We start from the raw sequence: 13,955 nt of genomic DNA on the forward strand, positions 1-13,955 counted from the left end.
GAGGAGATATATTTGTAACACACAACTGACTGAGAAAAATGACAAAAATATTATTATCAGAAAATAACGAAAATGCTCTCGTTTAATCTCAAGCCTTAAAACTCCTTTAAAATATTATTAAACATCCACGATACAAATTAGCTTTTTCTTCCACTTTTCGGACAGAAGATTTGTAACCAAAAAAAAAAAAAAAATATTCTGGCACAAAATATATCTTGAAATTAAAAAAAAAAAAAAAAGAAGAGTATATTAAAAGGAACTGTTTACTTGTGAAACTGCGAACTCGATTGCGCATGACTTCTGTCTCTCATCCATTCGTCGCACGCACTCCAACGTACAAGACACTCTCGTAAAATCGGAAGGGCCATCCCGTATGTATCACGGAGGATACGGCCGCTCATGAATGAGGATTCTCCGGGATGAAAGAGCCGGGATGAAGAGCTTCCCTCGGATAGCCGAGGACGTACATAGTTTACGTTGGCTCGTCGGCTAACTTAATGCCCGGCGTGAATATTCACGAGATCCCGCCGAAATGCCCGTGTCCCGTGGATTCGCACGGGCGCACACACACACACACACACACACACACACACACACACACACACACACACACACACACACACATACACACACGCGATACGTTGTAATTAGTTCGTTACACCCGGTACTCCGTATATAGACCACCTCGCCGCAACGACGGCGGCGACGGCGGCGGCGACGGCGAGTTCAGCGATCTCATTTTCCATGAGCGCCTGGCGTTAACCGATCTGCGACTATATTTAACATCGGCCCCCGTCGTGCGAGATCAGGCCGGCACTTTCGTCTGACAATTCCACGTTAATTTAATTTAATTGGGGACGGGGGGGGGACGGGGCCATTCGCCGTCCCGGTGATATCCATCTGCCTCTCACTGTCGATATTATCGGGCTGACAATCGACGTAGTGATGAAGGCGCGTCTATACGTACGCCAAATCGGATTTTCTCCAGCGGGAAAACGTCCACGTCTCGCGAAGCCTGCCTGATTAACGGTCGCATTATCTATTCCGATATTCCGTTATTTCGGGCAGAAGCAAGCGTTGCCGCGCGAGAAACGTCGTCTTCGTGATACGCCCGATTTCTACCTTCATCGCACATTTAGCAGCAAATGTAGCGTCCCGATTCTCACTTCATTAACGTGAAAGCGGCGATCAGCGTTTAAAACGTAATGATCGTTAAATTACATGCGACATTTTCGACGTTTTGTTTGTTTAACATGCAAGCAAAGTTAATATCGTAGCACAATAATCGTTAAACGAATGCATCTAAACGTTAGATACGTGATGAAAATACCGATCAGTATGCGTACTGATCTTAAGTGTTACCATCGTTCGGTTAATAGAATAACGAACGGCCATTGTACGAACTTTTACGGCGTCAAATTTGCATTGAACGTCACGATCGCTAGATTTTACTGTTATAATAAAATATTTAGCTTTCGGCTCCCTTTCCCCTTCCTCAGTGAAGATACCACGTGTGTTCTTTTTAAGGGTCGCAGATCGCTATCATATACTTCTCTGTCGCGATCGTCTTAGCGAGTGCATTAGCTTCGCGGATTAGATCTTTGCTAATCACACGTAGATTCTCTCGTGTAGATTTATTGGCATTTCAGCATTTCTTGCGACAACGGATTGAACGGGCGAAGATTTACTCCGTAACCACACTTCGAGAGATATGTTATCAGATCAACTTTTTTCTTCGAGAAGACATCCTGGACCGATCGGCGACCCTCCGATAACGGAAGACGCATTGTCATGTGTCCATTGTCCGTGTATTATTTATGTAACTTACATTTAAATTTCTATTTTCAAGAACAGACGTCAGAAATCTGTATCTTGCTCTTTTCATTCATATGTGATCTGTTCGTCGATCGGGAAAACAAGCTTTCATTCTTCCAATCACGTAGCTTCGATCTCACGAATTCTTCCGAGTTGCCAGCCAATTGATGTTTTTTTTTTAAAGCGAAACATGTTATTTTTATATCTTAGAAACTGTCTTGTTTCCACTTCATCAATCATGATAAGATTTTTCCAATTTTCCTCCTGAATTTAATATTCATAAATATATATCTAAAGTTTGTAAATAAATGTAAGTAATATATACATTTATTTTCTTTACAATATTTCCGAATTATTATTCCGTAAAAGTTCTCGTCGTCTGTAAAATAAACATTGATTTATGTCATTTATATTATCGAGAATACTCTTAACTCGAGTGTGAAAATATTCAACGCAGAAAATATCGATCCAAGCTTTACATACAAGCAGGTGTTCTCAACTCTCACGCGCTAGATTAAATCGCCGGGCGATCTTGCCGCCAAACTTTTCTATGAATAAAATACAAGCTAGATGTATTTTTATCTCTCTACAATTAATCAATATACTTTGATATATATATCTATATATTTTACAAAATTATATATATTTACAAAAATCTATTAAAAATTATAAACAGATCATAAATTTTAAATCTGTTCTATTAAAAATTAAACACAAGCTTGGATCATAAATATCGATATAAAAGCAAAAATATATTATATCACTCAGATATTAATTAATTTTAAAAAGTATTTTTTTCAAAAATATTCTGTTTTTACAATGCTTATGCGGCGGTTTACGCATTCAGTGTTCGGTCGGAAGGGGACCCGTAAGCTCGTTGGTGAAGGGTTTTAAAGGAACAAAAGGAAGAACGGACTGGTTTCGGGGCAAGTCGTGACAGCTACGTTGCTGTTTCCGGTTGAGAAACGTCGCAGGCTACCGTTTACAAAACGAATTATTACCAGTTGTCTCCTATACGCGGCTTAATAATCCGATTGCCATTTAAAATAAGACAAAAAAGTATCAAGGAATTCCATCGGTAATTCCATCGGTGAATTTGGAGTCTTTTCTCAGCATTCGTAAGAAATCTAAAACAAGAAATGTAGCTCGAGAGTCGATTGAAAAAACTTGCTCGATGTAATGCTTTAAATAAATTTTAAATGGAAATCACGAATCTTGATCACGATTTCTTGAGATTTATTTCGAACGGTTCGCGCGCGCTCGCACCATATTTGAACATTCACAAAACATAACGGAGTAATGAATAAATTCACGCGCGTTGCAAGTGCAACAAAGGAATTTCATTTGAAACGTTTTTTCGATTGTCCGCCTATTTCGTACGTGAGGCACGTTTCTACGGGAGAGAACGGAGCCGATCGCAGATGCAATCAGTGGACGCTGCATGTCGCGGCCTTGTCGATTTGAGAACCCCTCGAAGACGTTTTTGCCCTTACCGGTGTCGGGAACAGAAAAGCGCGCCCGTAGAAGAGGGCCCCCGAGGGGAACCGAGGGGTTTAGCCCGTTTTGCCTTACCTGAATGCAGGGGCAGACACACATTTTCGTTCGCGACACACAAAGGTGTCCCAAGGATCCCTTGACTTCGGCTACCCGGATGAGCCAACATCTGCGTCAGTCGACGACGAGATTTCGCCGCGAAATCGCGCCTTCTCGAGATCTCGCGGAGAAAAGCTGGCACATTCGTGTTCGGGGAAAAACGGCCAATGTTGTCAAGTGACAGTGGATATGAAATTCGTGATCGTTCACACTACTTATTAACAGATTAATCTAAAAAAATTATACAAGTTTGCTAATTAATTATACGTGATCATATGTGAGTTTATTTTGTCATTTAAAAAAAAATCTTAAGTTTGTTTGACATATTTGTAAATATGAAATACGAAAATCTTATGTAACGTAATTGATGTCAACAAAACATTGTGAAAGGATGAAGTAAATTTATAAAGTTTTATCAAATTATAAACAGAATCAATCGAGGTCTTCGCGTTATTAATTAATATTGTTGCGACATTAATTATTGCCATCAAGATGTTTCTGCCATCTTCCAATTGAGCAAATGAAACTGTAAAACTCTAATAAAAACTTGGCTCGAGATCTAGGATAAACGATATATTCGTGTTATCTCTTGTTAAGTCTTCCATGAAATTCACTTTATATTTCTTGAGATCTCAACAATGATCTTTAAAACTGCGAATTTATAAAAATGTTGAAGTAATTGTTATTCAATACAAAGGTAACAAAATTTAAATCATTAAAAAATAATTATTATTCATTTACATTTTAAACGACAGCTTTAAGAAACAACAATCGCATAATCAAAACTTGATGTAAAAGATATGTAATGCCATTTTAACTAAAAACATTATATATAAATATCATAATTATCGATATCTCAATATCTTTGATATTTTAATCGCTACAAAATAATATGAAAAATGAATCAATGCATTTTTCTGTTTCGAGTACATCATTTTATTAAGATAAACTTTTATTAAGATATTCTATATTCACACGCATGAGCAACGAGAATCTATTCATAGTTGACCCAAAAGCATTTTCACGTCTTTGTCATCGCATTACGACGCACTATGGCGAAAGACACATAATTCACGTGTCCAATTGATCATTATCCTCGTCGATGCATGATGACGTCAGCTAGGTCGTGAAATTTAATACGATGTATCGTGGGCAAAAAGTGCCCGATCGAGCACGTTGAGTTGCGAAAGTATTCGGACGATCATCGCACGTGAAGGAGATCGTAACCATTTAAAGGACCTTCCGATTTAAATCACCGGTTGGGATCTGGGCTCTGCAAGATCATTAGATAAGACCGAAGGCCATATACAGACCTTTGCGAACTTGGCACCCGACTTGAAGAATTAACTGTTTTAAATGGAAACAGTATAACAGTATATTTTGTTTGTAGTAATAATAATTTCGCAACAATAATTTGTAATGATAGTTTGTAATAATACTTTCGTTTGTAATCCTATCCATTACAAAATATCAAAATTAAAAAAAAAATGACTCCCAAGATATTTCAAATCAATGTAAACAAATAGCCAAGAACGAACTCTGTCATTTTTTTTTTAAGATAACGCAAATCCGCCTGCGCAATCTTTTTTTAGAATTGTTTGTAGTTGTTTGTAATGCTTTCCGTTTCGTTTGCAGTCGAACCGTTCAAAAGTTACAATAATTCAAACAAATGGCCACGAGCGAATTTTGCCGTTTGTTAAACCAGCGCACAAAACTAAACGGAAAACACTACAAACACTACAAACGATTCTAAAGAAAACTACGCAAGCGGATTTGAAATATCTTAGTTGGGTGCGAGTATTTTTTTAAATTTTGATATTTTTTAATAGATTAGGCATTAACGAAATTATTGTTACTACAAATAACTATAAGCAAAATATTATTTCCGTATAAAAAAGCTAATGTTTCAAAAGTCGATGCAAGTATATAAAGATCGTATACAGGATTCTCAAAAATTTGAATTCGAGATGTCGCTCTCAAATACCATGCTGACCATAAATACGAAGGATACCTGACTCAGCGATTCATTTGCCGGTTCATAGTTGTCCGAAGAATATCTCTAGTATGGTAACTGTACGTATGGTCATTCCTTATAACGTGAAACACATATTGTTCGAGATTAAAATTCTCTCTTGTGATCCCTATCTCGTGCTCTCTAAAGTAACATCTGCCAACATCATGCTGTTAACAGCATTGAAGATACAGAAACAAGAGAAAATGTGAAATATTTAAAAATTAAGACTTGTGTCGAAAAATGTTTTATACAAAAGTTTTATAACGTCAGGGGGGGGGGGGGGAGGGGACATAAAATGGTTTGTGCATATCAGGAAAGTCAGTTTTTTTTTTTTTTTTATATATATATATAGAAACAAGACAACAATGAAAAACACATTTCGATTAAGAGTCATCGAGCGAATATTTTATATAGAATGCTCCCCAAAAAGAGTACCTGTGAATTTCTACTTTCTAATCGAAACTCGCGACGCGGTCGCGCACGATTAAATTCTGCATTCTGATATTGGGCCGGACTTATCTTGCATGCACGTGCACGATAACGCGGCACTTTGCCACAACGATAATGCGCTCCGTGACGACGGTGATTTTTAAATGGTGGTAACGGGTAGCACATGAAGTGGAAAAGCTTTACACGTGGCAGCAAAACGGTCTGTTGATGAATTTGGCGAATTGTATTGATTTTCTCAGTTGCTCGTGCGAAGATTTTTGAAATTGATGCGTTTATTTAAAATTGTGAAAACTATTGAAGCTACTATGGAAATTAAACCGTTGGAAGTAAGTTTACAGAATCAAAAAGTATACCTTACAATTATTATACATTTAAATATGAATGTTAGGAACAGTTATATTTTATGATCGTTTTACCTGCAATAAACCTGTGCTTCTATCCTAAAAAAGTATTGCGGAAATAAGATAATTTTAGATAATTATAATAAGTAATTATATAAGTTAAAGAAAGAACATCCGGCCAATGTAGAATTTCATGCGTTTTCTCTCTCTCTCTCTCTCTCTCTCTCTTCAATCTTCAAATATTAGGATATTGAAATTAATACTTGAATACTAATTTATGATATGACATTAAAGGATTATTAACTAACAAATTGTGCAGGAAAATGTTTCGCGAGAGATGAAATATTTCAACATTCTGAAATGCTTTAATACATCGCCACATTTCGCGATGTAAAAATGCCTCAAAAGTACTCATAAATATTTACCCTTTCGGCCCGAATTTTTTGAAACCGCGCGAATGGTGAAAAAAAAAATGTGCGTCAAGCCGATGGAGGAGAACGAAGACGACAAGGTTGTCAGCATGATCGTCAATTATTTTAATGCGAGGGTAAATATTGCAAAAACTCAAGACGTTTGCAAACATTCACAAAATCCATTCAGAGAATATCGAATTCTTTATTAATAAAATTTAAGAGGTTTTTCATTTAAGAGTCATTCGTTCTTTCTGTTTCAAAGAATTCTTTTCTTTTCTTGATATATCGTTCACATAGAAAAATAATATCCAGTTAAGAATATGTCGCAAGAGCACGAGTCATTTTTCTTTCTGTCTAATATAAAAGCTGAAAAAATTAACGGAGTCCCTCGGGATTCAAACTCAGGATTCTTCGTTCCCTAAAGCAACATTCTAGACTGCTAATATCTACTCCGTCCTCATTGGTCTCTTATCAATACCTAATTGACCTTACGGCTTTATTTCCCATCTAAAAGAATTTAATAATATCCGATAATATAATTTCAAATAATACTTGATATTTTTGGAAATAGAATGTCACTGATTGTATATCAAAAATGTATTCTCTTAACATTAAATAAGATAAAAAGATACATCTGATAGAACAAGCTCTTCGCCACGTCGTTTTCACTTACCTTGTATTGATGTACGGTCACATTAAAATTTGTAAATATGTTGTATCTTATGTAGAATATAAAATGTATTGGGAAAATGATGCTTTTGTTGACTTACATATATTCTTTATTTTTAAACAAAAGAAAGAACATCGTTTATCGATACCGTTAGATACCTATTATTAGAATAGATTTCTTGGTACGGTATCTTTTGTATCCGAATTGTAGCCGAATCGTGCCACATAGTCTTTTTTTGTTCCTTCTACTGTACATTTGGAAGCGTATCAAGTTTTCCCAAGTGGCAACCAGCCAAATCCGTTGTTTCTCGGTGGCAAAAAGAGATACCGGCAAATTCACAGAGCCGGAATAGAGTAATGTGTTCTCCCAATTGGTAGAACAATGCAATAAACGATCGTCTACAAAAATGAGAAACAAAAAATACCGGCCACATTTAATGGTGTAGATATATATATGAATTTGTATACATAGAGAAATATTCGGGAGTTCTTAAACAAAATTTATGTCTGGTTAACGAAATTCCGTCTTTATTATAAAATAAATCAAAATTTTATTAAACAATATTTTTTATAAAATATATCAAAATATCCTTATTATATCTTTACTTTAGATTTTATTTATTTATTCAGCTATACTTCTATTATGCGTTACGGGAGCATAAGAAATAATAAATTTCAACTGTTATCAAACAATTGTTTATGTATATAATACATAATTGTTTCTTCGAAGCAAGCGCTTTTTCGATTTGCGCTAGATCTTGCGACCCCTCACGACTTCACGTGCATGGCTCTTAACGAGAATCGCTTTTTCTCGAATTTTGCAGAACTTCTTCTCGAAGCGGTCGTTCCGGTCGAACCCTCTGAAGAGGACGAAGAGCGTAACGAAGCTCGAGCGGCAGAAGCAACGGGGCGCCGGTCTTCGAGGATGCCGTTCGCACGAGTCTCTGCTGTGCGGTCAGGCGGTGACCTCGATGGACCTCGCGGCGGTGACGCCACTGCATCCGAGTCTCCTCGGCAGGCCGCACTGCTTCCAGGTCACGCCGAGCACCGGCGGGCCCAAGTATTTCAGCTGCAGAACTGCGCACGAACGGGACCAGTGGTTGCACAGGTCGGTTGGACAGGCCGGGCGTCGCGCGTCGCTTTTTATTTATCGCCCTGCTATGCAGGTTTAAATCGCCATTTCGTTTTCATCACGGTCACGAGAACGACATGCCGAGTACCGTACGCGACGCTCTAGATTTATCGCGCAGTTTTTTTTCTCGACCCGCGAACTCCCCGACTTCGACTTGAATTGAATAAATACCGATTCTCGATAGTACCGCGGGTTGTGGATTAAAAATCAAGAAAATATGCATATGTGAACTGGAACATTATCATAAATATATGCGTTTTTTCAATGGTTACGCTATCTGATTTTGAGAAGTATATTATGTGAATCTTCATATAAATCTGAATTGTTATTCGATCCCTATTCGATCCATTTATCTATCTGATTCATATGATGATCTATATAGACAGGCGAACGAGCTTTCTATTTTATTGTATGTGCAGCTTAAGGAAATCCGTTCAGCCAGATGCGGAACAGACACGCCGAACAGACAATTCCCTGCAGATCTGGTTACTGGAGGCGAAGGGCGTGCCCGCAAAGAAGCGATATTTTTGCGAGGTCTGCCTCGACAGTACCTTGTACGCGCGAACGACTGCCAAACTGAAGGCTGACCTATGCTTTTGGGGCGAGCATTTCGACTTCCATCATTTACCCTCTGTCAACACCATCCAGGTGAATTTATACAGGGAAGCGGACAGAAAAAAGAAGAGGGACAAAAATGTTTTAATCGGTAAGCACTCGATTGCGATTAATTTTGATATTTTCAGATAACTCTTTCATAATCCAATATTTGTTTTTCTTAAATTGTAAATTGCAAGAAAATTTTAGAGGCAAATAAAATTTAATATATGATGTACGCACTGTATTTAATAACGTAAATGTAAAATGATCTGTAGTTTGAATAATCAATTGAAACGTGATGTAATGCAACTGTAATATACATATAATGATCCTCTGATTGTTCGTTGTAGGTTCCGTCAGTATACCAGTACACAATGTGACGTCGCGTTATTTGACGGAGAAATGGTATACCGTAGTAGGTGACAAGGGACCTCTTAAGGAGCCTCCTACACTAAGAGTAAAGTGCCGTTTTCAGTCAGTTGACATATTACCGGTTCAAGTGTATCAAGAGTTTCTGGAATATCTGAAAACCGATTATGCATCATTATGCGAAAAATTAGAACCCGTCATCGGCGTCAAGGCGAAAGAAGATATCGCGACTGCTTTAGTAGCAGTAATGCAAAGAGAGAAAAAGGCGCCGCAATTCCTCGCTGATCTCGTCATGATGGACATTCATCGAATAGGTCAGTCCTTAATATGACTTCTTATACATGAAATTATTAATAAATTAAATATTTAAAGTCTTTCTAAAGTGCGATATTATTTATGAGGATTTATAATTCTTTATTTCTTTTCTTATTTTCAATTTACAATTTCTAATTTATTTTCTATTTATAAATATTCCAGATGATGAAAGGCTCACTTTTCGAGGAAATTCATTAGCCACGAAGGCGATGGAAGCCTACTTGAAATTGACTGGAGACAGATATCTACAAGAAACTCTGGGAGCAGTTGTGAGGGGTGCAGTCGAAGGCGGCGATTGCGAAGTGGATCCACTCAAGGTCGCTTCTGTCGCCGCGTTGCACAAACAACAGCAAAACCTTCGCAATGCTGTAGAACTAGCTTGGAGCAGAATACTATCGAGCCACGCTCATTTCCCGCTAGAATTGCGCGAATGCTTCCGCATCTTTCGTGAACGTCTGGCAGATTTGGGTCGTGAGGATATCGCAGATAATCTCATCTCCGCATCGATCTTTCTGAGATTCCTCTGTCCCGCTATTCTCAGTCCATCTCTCTTCAATATAACGCACGGTAGGTTAATATATAATTATCTTCATTGATTTTTAATTAATACAATTTATTATTAATTTATTATTAATAAACGTATTATGCTTTATAAATCCTAATAATATCTATAGTATTATAGAGAAATTATTATATAAAAATTTAATATACATTGAATGATACGAAATTATAAATAAAAAACATTTTTACTTTAGAATATCCGAACGAGAAAGCGGCAAGAAATCTCACTCTGGTTGCGAAGACACTCCAAACGCTTGCGAACTTCACAAAATTCCAGGGTAAAGAGAACTTCATGGAATTCATGAATGATCTACTCGAACGCGAAGCTCCGTCTATGAAGAATTTCTTGCAGCTAATTAGCGTAAGTATCTTATAATATTTTATATTTTGATTTTTAATAAATTTATATTGCTTGAATTGAACATGAATTAATGAAAAAGATAAAAGTATTTTCCTCTACAATTAAAATTATATAATTATATATATATAATATAATTATATAATTATAATATATATATAATTATATAATTTTAATTGTAGAAGAAAATATTATAATATATATAATTGTAAATATTTATAACAAATATTTAATTATATGACAAATTATAAGATAAATGACACGTATCTTTCTATTCAACAGAGCCCACTGCCAAAGGACGCACCGGCCAATAACTCACTAGAATTCGATGGCTACATAGATCTAGGCAAGCAGTTATCTTTGCTGCATGCTCTTTTACGAGAAAGCGTGGCAACGATAGCACCGTCCTCGCCATCAATGCCACCGTCACGATTACCTGAAATCCTTGATAGAATCTCCGTGGCTTTGGATCAGCCAGGCCCGAGTCCCGTACCTACGGCGCATCGTTACCCGAATCTGCAGAACAATATTTTCCGCTACAACGATCCGACTATTGCCAACAGTAACACGAATCTCTCCATCTCAGCTACGTCGACGCTGAGCAATCACAGCACGATAAATGGCACGATCAGAGACAGCAACGAAGTGCTGCAAACTAACACCCTAGGTCACAATAGTTCGCGCAGTCCAAATGTCGCCAGGGCGGCAACTTTACCTCGAAACGCTTACATGCCGACGAATGGCAAGTTGCAGCTGCAAATCAGCTCTGACGATTATCCTTTGGAGCCACCAGCGTTTGTGTCGCGCTCACCGACACCGATCACACGGCAACACAGACCACTCGGTTCCAATCGATCTGGACCGGGCTATAGACTGACGGCCAGCGCGAGCTTGGCGAACGTCAATCACTGCCAGACTCATCCGACGAGTCCTACACGTTCCGAAAGTCACAACAACCTGAAAGATTCCAATTACAATATCACTACATCGCCTCAAAGCATCCAATCGAGCAACGGTAGTATTGTCTCGCAACAACAGCATCGGCACAATATCGCGCGCCTGCAGAGTCTCGACATTCATGATCGTGAGGATAATTTCAATCACAATAATTATAACGTTTCAAGATCGGCCAGCCGGAATCATTGTCACAAGGAGGAGAATGCGAATCAAACCCAACAACGCAATTACAACAATGTCTCGAAAACAACAGTAAACGCCAATGTGGTTGTCAATCCGCCTACGAATCTCACACTATCGATCAATCATCAGCCAAACAATAATTATAATACTTCCAAGGCTAACAACGCATCCGCTAATGGTAATCTTGATGAATTATCCGATTTACTAAGATACGCTGATGATGAAGTGTCAGAATCCAAATCACAAAAAGGCTCGCAGATCTCCATCTCGCAACTGAGTAATGTGGCTTCTTCGGGCTATCAAAGCTTTGCTGCTTACAGTCAAAGTTCCAGTCCGGTGGATCTCAGCAGCAATAATGCAAACGCACATATCCTTAGTACGGCACCGTTGGCATTTGCCAATCCTGTTTATCACATGGAATCCAATCACGCGAGAACAGGTAGACGAGGCAGCAGCAGTTCCGAGGAAAGAGATGGTAGTGGCGGCGGTGGCGTCGACAGTGTAAGAGGCGTTGATCTGAGTCCCTCTCCACCGCCCAAAAATAACGTACGAAATCATCAGAGAAACGGTCAAAATCAATGGCGACAGGGTAATCAAACCCACCGAAACAACTCAGAGCATACGCAGGACGTTTGCTGCACGAAACTCAGAAGAAGACTTTCTCTGGACTCCACAAGAGATTTGTCGGACACAAGTGAGGAAGAAAATTGCACCACCAGGAGAAGCAAATCACGCAGTCATCGCAGCATCGATCAAGTAAGCTGAAAGATACTTGAAATTGATACTTTGTTGAAATTTGTTTTACAATTGTTTGCATTATTAACTATTAATGCGGTGACATTTTAAATTGAATTAACGATTATTTCTTGAACACGAAAAGATTTACAATTCTTTAAAATTTGTATAACTGAATTGTGAATAACAGGTTCTCTTTACTTCGCTATGTTGACTATATAAAAACAGTTATAATTTTGTGTAGTTTATTCGTCTAACGAATATCATCGTACGAATATTCTTTCTCTTCTTCGTCTATAATTTGTAACTAACACACTTCTTCATTTCCAGTATGAAGTGGAAATGTATGAGGTGGAGAGGCTACAGAATAGCGTAGATCGGCTGCGATTGCGTGCGCGATTAGGCGCCACTGAGGATGCCGATTTAGACCTTGCGTCCGACACCAATATGAAGAGCATCATTTCCAGGTACTTCATCTTCATTTCCACGCTAGAGTCGCAAATCCATTACCGGATCTTTGCCTGAGTGTGAACCCTGATATCACCGTGATCATTATCACTATCTATGCGTTTTTCACTTTGACGTCTCGCCATATTCAGCCACTTGATCTTCCATATCCTTATTTTTCGGCTTGTAAGATTCATTTGAAATCTTCATAAAAAGAACTCGGTAGTGTTATAGAGAACATTCAATCTAGCAACTTTCAGATTCAATATCTCATAAAAAGTATGAAGTTTAAAGTTTGTTTAAATTCGCGATTAATTGCGGACGGATTGAAATTCAATTTTAATAAAAATAACGCGATTTCAGATATTAAATTTAAAATTGTAGGAGTAAATGGAAAATTGTTGTTTATATTATTTCGTGTATATTGAATATAGAAGTGAATGTAGTTTAATCGCGTGTACCACTTTTTCTATGTCTAACGGAAACTAATGGGGAAACACTCACCCGTATATGAACGGCTATATCGAAATGATGTATGTTTAACTGATTGTGTGTTCCTGTGCATTCTATCCGCTGCATTTGGTATACTCTGGCTTGATCTGGACCTTTGGTGTAAGAGTCAATTATATTTCTAAGCTTTTCTTACATTTTTACATTCACATGTTGGCTTCTCATCGTGTTTTTCTCTTGGTTTGTGAAAGTCCGCCACACGCCACGGAAATTAAATTCGTAATGTAAACTCGTGTTCACCGTTTCAACATTGCCAATCACGGAACGTCAATTTTATCAGCTTTTTTCCCGAATTGTCGCTCATCGAACACCGACACATCTCACGACATCTCACGTTCCAACATGTTCATTCTGATTCATTCTTGTGTACGGATATTCCGTGATTCTTGGCAATCGTTTATGTATCGCAAATTCATATTCATCGCGATTATATCGAATTTCTCCGATATGTATGGCATTTCTTTTTTCTCTCTTTCACACATTATACGTACATGAT

The 13,955-nt window shown here is 37.9% G+C and overlaps 2 protein-coding genes across 3 annotated transcripts in view; one reads left to right on the forward strand and one right to left on the reverse strand.

Moving 5' to 3' along the window:
* Positions 1-13,955, forward strand: part of raskol (Ras GTPase-activating protein raskol) — a 63,296-nt gene that overhangs the window by 45,826 nt on the left and 3,515 nt on the right. For both annotated transcript variants that reach the window (XM_089083946.1, XM_089083945.1), the window contains exons 3-9: positions 8,120-8,403; positions 8,847-9,133; positions 9,375-9,707; positions 9,871-10,275; positions 10,464-10,630; positions 10,910-12,523; positions 12,833-12,969. In XM_089083946.1, the coding sequence (XP_088940072.1) occupies positions 8,120-8,403; positions 8,847-9,133; positions 9,375-9,707; positions 9,871-10,275; positions 10,464-10,630; positions 10,910-12,523; positions 12,833-12,969 (3,227 nt within the window). The remainder of the gene's footprint in view (positions 1-8,119; positions 8,404-8,846; positions 9,134-9,374; positions 9,708-9,870; positions 10,276-10,463; positions 10,631-10,909; positions 12,524-12,832; positions 12,970-13,955) is intronic.
* Positions 1-13,955, reverse strand: part of LOC105422678 (uncharacterized) — a 194,671-nt gene that overhangs the window by 13,699 nt on the left and 167,017 nt on the right. The gene's annotated exons all lie outside the window — the stretch shown is intronic.

The sequence above is a fragment of the Pogonomyrmex barbatus genome, unplaced genomic scaffold (genome assembly GCF_055798465.1).
Source record: "Pogonomyrmex barbatus isolate J1 unplaced genomic scaffold, ASM5579846v1 scaffold8, whole genome shotgun sequence".
In the NCBI taxonomy this organism is placed as follows: Eukaryota; Metazoa; Arthropoda; class Insecta; order Hymenoptera; family Formicidae; genus Pogonomyrmex; species Pogonomyrmex barbatus.